This window comes from Drepanopeziza brunnea (genome assembly GCF_022702325.1).
Source record: "Drepanopeziza brunnea f. sp. 'multigermtubi' strain 214-2 chromosome Unknown ctg8, whole genome shotgun sequence".
Taxonomy (NCBI): Eukaryota; Fungi; Ascomycota; class Leotiomycetes; order Helotiales; family Drepanopezizaceae; genus Drepanopeziza; species Drepanopeziza brunnea.
Window position 1 is genome coordinate 611,901 of NW_027094071.1, and position 8,014 is coordinate 619,914.

The window sequence follows — 8,014 nt, forward strand, 5'->3', positions numbered from 1 at the left end:
AATTAAGCGATAGCGTTTTGCGTATTACGCTTTCGTGTTATAAAGTATCGAAAGCAATACGTAAGTAATAATTGCTTTGCGTAATAAAGCTATAAAAAGACCGTAGATTATCTTAACAAGATTGCGGATATATTAAGCGACTTTTTTAATTTTAACCGCTCGTTTTCGAACGTATTAATAAAACTTTAGCTTGCGGTTAAACTAAACTTTAAGCTATCGTATCGCAAGTGTGTCTTCGTCTTTCGAACTCGTAATAATACACGGAATAATTATAATATCGATTACGAAAAAAGAAGCATACGTACTTTTTTTATAAAAGAAATATATTATTTCGATTTTTTTTAAAGCGAAAGCGATCTTATAAATGTTACTTTACTTAATAATAAAATTGATATCGTTTTAAAGTATAGCGATGTTCCGATCGAAAGTGCGATTAACGCAATATAAGCAAATATCGTTAGCGTATTCGAAGCGCAATATCCGATCTTAATTAAATAGCTTAATTAAATAAAATATATAAAGCATCGGTAATAGCGAAGATCTTTGCGAAGTGCCGCATTCTACGTCGTAAGTATTCGTAATTTCTTTTTTTAATCGAACTTTAATTTTACAATTTAAAAGAAAAGATTTTATTAGCTTAAGTAATAAGTACGGTTAGCTTTGCTCCGTTATGCGTTTAAAAAAGCGACGAGTTAAGACCGCATCGAAAGCTTTTTAAACGTTTATAATAATTATAATAATTTAATATTTAATTGCAAATGCGGATTCGATATCGTATATTAAGTACGAAGCGAAGTCTAATATAAAACGCCGTAAAAAAGCTTTCGCGTGTTATAAGTTAAAGACGTCGTTAATAAAAGTAATTTACGCAATTCTTTTCGTAACGATGCGCTTTAGTTTTTTAAAGATATACGAAAGTAAAGCAATCGGTTATTAAAAGCGGATAAAAGTTTTATCTTTTTTTTTTACTTTAAAGATTATCGAAACTTTAGCGAGCTTTTATGCATTTAAAAAATAATAAAAAGCTAAGCACTTATTAAAGAAGTTATAAAAGAAGTGATAGACGTATTATTAATATGCTTTAAGCAATCGTACGGTGATCTTGTCCGTCTCGAGTAAAGTGCTTATTACTTCGATTACGTAAAACTTTACTTCTTTTAATAATATTATAATATCTTAAAAAAGCCGGCTAATGCTTTCTTAACTAGCGAGTAGATCGTAATCGAAGTTGTCGACGGCGCTAAATCGTTTAAAAATGCTTTTTCGTAGCGCGTCCGCTTTTTTTTTAATATCTTCGATAGCTTCGTCGTTAATTATTAAAAAGAGCGATTTCAAGTTCGAAGTGAGCTTATATTAGCTTATAACTTTATATAAGTCTTAGTTCGATTTCACTTCGTCGATTACGTAAGTTTAATAAGCTTTCTTAGCTTTCTTGATTATAACAAGCTAGTTTCGCGTTTCTTAAGTCGGTTTTCCGTCGTATATTATAAAGCGCGCTATTAAGTGTTTCTTATACGTTATCTAACAGTTTGCCGTTTATTATAATATAACCGTTAGCTTTTTTCGAGCAAGTTATCTTGCAACTTTTAAAGTAAAATTAAAAGCAATAATTAAGCCGATCGCAAGCTAATCGAGTTCTTCAATAGAATATATCGTTTACGAGTCGAAGAGTTAGTTTACGCTTAATGCTATAAGCGAAGCGAATTTCTCGAAGTCTTAATCCGGTACTTAATATTAAAAGCGCTTTAAAAGAACGACTTTTCAGCTAAAGATAATCGTGATTTAAGTCTCGTAGTTTAAGCTCGAATAAAAATCGAAGCGAATTATCGTTTAAGCAAACGAGATATTTAAAAAAGTCAAGTTTAAAACGTAATTAGCTTTATAAGTAAAGTCGCTCGAAAGTTTAATATAATTTATTTTATTAGCATTAAACTAAGCCGTAAAGTCTTTTTTTCGGCTTTTAAGCTTAACTTTTAGTTCGAATATATCGTGCTATATATTAAAGTCCTTTTTAATTAAGCACTTAAAAAGAAAGACGAAATAAGTAATATAATTTATAATCGAGTTTATTAAAAGTTGTTAATAAACGTTTAAAGTAGCGAAGCCGTTTATATCGACTTATAAGAGATCTTTATTACGAATAAAACAGCGTTGTTAAATGCGAAGACTTACGCTTTTGCGCACGTAAGTTATTATTCGTAATCGCTTAGCAAAGTATTAAGCATCGTTTTAATTATCTTACGATTCTATCGGAGCATAATAATCGTAAGACGAATAGTTTTAAGTTTTAATACTCGAGTGCGTATACGGCTTTTAAATACAAATAACGTTAATGTTTGCCGAATAATAAAAGTAAAATAAAGCAATATAATATAGTTGCTTTTTATTTACGTTCGCTTAATAGACTTAGATTTTTTTAAAAAGCTATCGATTGCGGCGAGTGCTGCGGTGCTATATCGGCGTACTTAATATATAAAGTTGTTTTAAGCATCTTAATTAGCAATAATGCTCGAGCTTTTTATAAACGAAAAAGATGAGCTAATAGTATTATTTACGTAATAATCCGATATCGTTATTAGCGTGTCTTTTCTTTCGTTTACGGTAAAGAAAGCGCTGTTTATTAAAGTCTTTTCGTTAAGGTTTTTACGCGTAGCTATATTGCGCAAAAGTCTTATAGCTTGCGTAAAAGATTAAGAAAAAGATTATAAAAAGACGGCTTAAGAAAAAGTCGCTCGCTCGTGTTTTTATACCGCAAAAGCGCGTCTTTTCCGAAAAGAAGCTGCGTTAATACCGATAGCAAAAGTCTTTAGTTAAAAAGCCGAAGTCGATTCGTTTTCTTTCGTTATAAAAGCAGTAGCAATAGCGTAAGCTTAAGCTCTTAATCGTCGGACGGCGCTTAGCTCTTTTTTAATAAAAGTAATTACTTTGCCGTTGATTCGCTTAAGAGCCGTAAAGCAATTCTTATGATTAGCTTCGTACGAGCCGTAATAGTTTGCATAGCGAAAAAGTGCCGTATAATCTTTGCCGTCGAGCCCGTCGTGCTAGTCTTTTCGCTCGTCGTAATAAAAGTAGCGTGCGTGCTGAATGCACTTAATCGGATTATATTAACCGAAGCAATTAAAGTCGTGCTTTTTAATAAGTTGCTTTTTATCGACTAGCCGAAAATAGCTATCATAACCGAATAACTTAAAGCTACGTACTTTTTTTAAAAAAGAGATTATCTAGCAAGTCAAGCTAGTCGTCGAATCGGCTTCGTGTTAAAAAATACGAACGCTTACCGGAGCTCTTTTAGCTTAAGCTAAAATCTTTTCGTCGATATGCTTCGCCGTTTTAAAAATCTCGTTAAAAAAGCTTTTGATTTTAGCAAAGACTTTTTAAATAGCGTACGTATATTATTTAACCGAGATAATCGTTCCCGTAGCTTTAAGAACCTTTTAATATACTTTTTTAGCTTTATTTATAATAAAGAAGTCTTTCGCTTTAAAGTTGATCGAAGTAAATGCTTAATTAATGCGAATAGCTTTAAAACAAAAGATAATAGTTATATCGACGCCGTTTAGTTTATCGGTAATAGCTTTACGAGCGGCGTAATTGTCGAGACGAGCTAAAAGTGCGACGGAAAGTATTTAAATCAAGACTCGCTTGTTTTAACGTATTTTAAGTTGTTCGTTAAAAGACTTGCGAATAGCTTAAAAGCTCGTAAGCTTGCAAGTTCTTACAAGTTTTATTTTTATAACGAAAAAGGATCGAGATAGCTTAACGATTGCTAATTAAGCGGCAGCTTTTATGTCGGTTCATTTATATCGACCTTAGCTAGTAAATAGTAGTTGGAGGGAGCTCACTCGTGAACCAGGGTTCACGGGCCACTAGGCATGCTTCGCTTAGCCTGTCACAGGTCCGGGGACCCCCCCAACCTGCTTGTAAACCTAGTATTTAGCTAGTATACGTGACTCCTTCTTATTATATAGAAGGAGTCAGCTCTCTTAGAACCAGAACCAGAACAACAAGCAACAATTAAGTATTTTACCACCGAGTGCTTTTGCAATTGCAAGTACTTTGACGACGTCACGACTTTTACGAATATATTACGAGAGATCGCTACCGGCGATCCAACACTGATCAGTGATTGTTTAATCGCCAGAGCATTACTCAATCACAAAGAAGCTAGGATCGATCGAAGAGTTGGGACTTTACTTCTACTTACTCGAAGAGTGTAGAAGTGGTGAGTTTGCGCTATAAGAAGCCTGCAACCGCAGTGAAAATCACTTACTTATATTACCGCCTTACCTTTTTACACCTTTCCACGGAAGAGCGATTCCGTACCAAGTCGCTTTCTTACACTTCGATACCTTTACACCTTTCCACGGAAGAGCGATTCCGTACCAAGTCGCTTTCTTACACCTCGAATACCTCATTTACTACGGAAGAGTGATTCCGAACCAAGTCACTTATATACAACCTATCAACGCTGTAGAGCCACGCTAGCTACACACAGCAATACAACAATATCATCAACGCTGTAGAGCCACGCCAGCTACACACAGCATACAATACTACGCCTCGACGCCCGGCAATATGCAATCAATCGACCCTCGAGGCAGACAAGAAGCTTCTGGAACGTCAGCAAGAGCTACGGACCCTTTTTCGAGACCCGCGGAACCTCCCTCAATGCTACCGAACGACCCAGGCACTCGGAATACCTTCGAAAGACCAGACGGAGACGCGCCGGACCTCGATAATTACGCGTCGGACCTCGGTTTTGACCTCGATTCACTACCGTATTCGAAGCCAGAAAGTCATACAAAGGCTAGATTAATTATCGAGGACTTCCTGGACATAAAGAGTGAGGGTTTAAGAGACCACGAGCTTTGGTCTTTATTCCGACACGCTTTTGCTAGATGGAGCGCGGACGAGTTTTCGTTGGCCACCAAACAAGCTCACGGCCACCGAGGAAGCAAGTTTACCTTGCTTATTAGACTAAGGGATCACTTAATGTCTAAGGGAGTTTGGTGCCTTCCAAGGCAAAAAGGCTACGCCAATGGACTAGCCTCAATTATACAAATGGAGAAGGAGCACCAATGGACCTGGGAAGAGCAGCGAGAGCAATCAATCGAAGGATTTGATTCTAGGTGGAACGATATTACAATCGCCCGCTTAAATCGACAAACTGAGGAAGTTGCTAAAATTCAAGGCAAGCAAGTCGAGAGGTTTCCTGATCAATCAGGCCTTATTCGTCTCACCAAAATCATCGACGAACCTTTACTTTCGAATTCACCTCCACCTACAACTTCGAATTCGCTTCGCCAATCACTCCGAGAAGAGGAAAACGAGGAACTTCAAAGGCAAATACTACGGAACGAGGAACTCCAGCGCCGAAATAACGCTATTGCTCGTGACCTCGATGATCTACGCAATTTGACGATTACGAGGGACGCGCAACAGCGTAAAGAGAGAATCGAGGAGGCTACAAGGCACAAGGAGGAGCTCAAGGCAGCAAGGCAATCGTTATCAAGGCGAAGTTCTCGCGATTCACTTCCTTCTCCCGTCCCTTTATTACTTCAGCCAGCGATTTTGTCACCTAAAGAATGCGCTGAAAAGCAGCAAGACGAGGTTCCGGGCAGATTTTACTTTCACCAGGGACATCGTAGAGATCTTTTTCCTAGTTTACAGCAACCCGAGGAAGGAACGCAATACCTTCGGACAGACCGGCAAGCTCCCCAGATCTCTCAAGAGGCTACGTATCGACAAGAGGGACACCTGGGGTATGAGAATCGCCAAGGACAAGCCCAAGGGTACGGATATCACCAAGCTAGAGCCCCAGCCGGTGACCCGAATGGCCCTGGCGACCCTGACGATGACCGACGAGGAGGAAACGGGGGAGATTGGCAGAGAGATCGAGGCTACGGGTACGGAGGAGGTACGGACGGCCCCCCTGGACCACCAAGGGGATTCGAAAACGGACCTCCAAGGGACCCTGGATTCGGAAATGAGCCGCCAAGGGACCCTGGACAAGACCCTAGACGAGGATACGAACCCCCCGGCGAACCTAGGCCAAACCGAACCTTTTTTGGCACCCCTTTTTCGACTCGAGTGCTGGCCAGGCATACTTACGGCACCCCAGGAGCACCCGACGATAGCGACGATGATTTCCCAGAGCTAAGGAGTTCAGCTCCACACCCAAAAGCGAAGGAATTAGCTCTATTTGCAAGGAGTTTTCCAAAGGAGCTTAAGTATTCAAGGCCGAAAAACGATTTCAATACTCGGCTCAGGATTTTTGCCGATCACGCGTGCCGATACGGGTTGACAACTGACGATTACTTGGCTGCTTTCCCTATTATGCTAGCAAGGGAAGCAATTGGGTTTTATTACAACTACGTGATCAAAGCTCAGCTACCTACTTTTAAGGCAAACGCTATTGCAGTGAGGGACCATTTTGAAACTGACCAACGGCGGCAAGCTAATTACGACCGTTGGGAGGAAATCTCACTGGAATTGATTCGGAAGGAGAATCCAGCCAATTCGTTAGCTGAATGCTTTGAAAAGCTCGAAAAAGAGCTGAGAGCAGTGCAAAAGGCTCTACGACCAGGTCTGAGGGACGATAGGAGTCTCGCCGACAAGCTGTATTCAGCTTGTAAAAACGTTCCAGAGACTACTATTGCACGAATGAACCCTGCGGTTACTTCCACCGCCGCAGTTGCCGACATTCGCAAAGCTATTGCGTTTGCAACTGAGACCTCCCGACCTCCCGCCAAGGCGAGTAGAGCTTACGCGAGCTCTAGCGAGCCACACGATCAGCACTCTTCTCAGCACTCTTCTCAGCACTCTTTTCAGCACTCCTCTCAAACCTCCTCTCAACGCACTTCAGGCAAGGCTGATTCCGACGACCTTGAGGACGAGTACGAGTGCTTTATTCAAGGCTGCCAATACGGAGGGGAGCACTGCGAGCACTTCGCAAAGTAACGGGTTTTTCAAAGGGAAAAGAGGGGCTTGTTTCAAGAAGGATTTTCTTTGTTCCTTGCGTTTGAATTTTTGTTGTTTTTTTTATTTATTTACTACCTTCCTTCTTTTCGGTCGATATAATAGTTGGCAAAGCACTGTTTGCCAAAGAAAGTTTTGCCGGTGTCGGTTCATTTATATCGACCTTAGCTAGTAAATAGTAGTTGGAGGGAGCTCACTCGTGAACCAGGGTTCACGGGCCACTAGGCATGCTTCGCTTAGCCTGTCACAGGTCCGGGGACCCCCCCAACCTGCTTGTAAACCTAGTATTTAGCTAGTATACGTGACTCCTTCTTATTATATAGAAGGAGTCAGCTCTCTTAAAACCAGAACCAGAACAACAAGCAACAATTAAGTATTTTACCACCGAGTGCTTTTGCAATTGCAAGTACTTTGACGACGTCACGACTTTTACGAATATATTACGAGAGATCGCTACCGGGTTCACGGGCCACTAGGCATGCTTCGCTTAGCCTGTCACAGGTCCGGGGACCCCCCCAACCTGCTTGTAAACCTAGTATTTAGCTAGTATACGTGACTCCTTCTTATTATATAGAAGGAGTCAGCTCTCTTAGAACCAGAACCAGAACAACAAGCAACAATTAAGTATTTTACCACCGAGTGCTTTTGCAATTGCAAGTACTTTGACGACGTCACGACTTTTACGAATATATTACGAGAGATCGCTACCGGCGATCCAACATTTTAAGTTTTTCAAAGTCTTCGAAAGCTTTACGGAATCTGCTTATAAGATAAACTTAAAAAAAGCCGTTTGCTTGCTATTATAAAAACGGTTAAAAAAAGAAAAAGAATAGCTACTTCGATAGTTGCGTATAAATAAGTACGCATAAACGTAAAAAGACTTTTAAAAAACTCTTGCGTATAATATCGAGATTTAAGATTAAGTTAATCGTTTATAATCTAGTTCGAAGCGAAAGCGTATTGCTATTAAACTCGTCGTTTAATAGCAACCGCGCGGTCGATATCGTCGAAGTAGCTTTCGATAGCTTTCGTCGCC

At 39.8% G+C, this 8,014-nt stretch overlaps 2 protein-coding genes across 2 annotated transcripts; both read left to right on the plus strand.

The window, feature by feature from the left end:
- Positions 1–4,575: 4,575 nt before the first annotated feature.
- Positions 4,576–6,160, plus strand: L3040_005153 (uncharacterized protein; the record flags this gene model as incomplete). The annotated part of the gene is made up of 2 exons (XM_066157250.1): positions 4,576–5,504; positions 5,602–6,160. 2 exons carry the CDS (start codon positions 4,576–4,578, stop codon positions 6,158–6,160), a joined length of 1,488 nt encoding a protein of 495 aa, XP_066011565.1.
- A 176-nt stretch (positions 6,161–6,336) lies between these two features.
- L3040_005154 (uncharacterized protein) lies at positions 6,337–6,960 on the plus strand (the record flags this gene model as incomplete). Its single annotated transcript, XM_007292418.2, has 1 exon — positions 6,337–6,960. One exon carries the CDS (start codon positions 6,337–6,339, stop codon positions 6,958–6,960), a length of 624 nt encoding a protein of 207 aa, XP_007292480.2.
- Between the last annotated feature and the right edge of the window lie 1,054 nt (positions 6,961–8,014).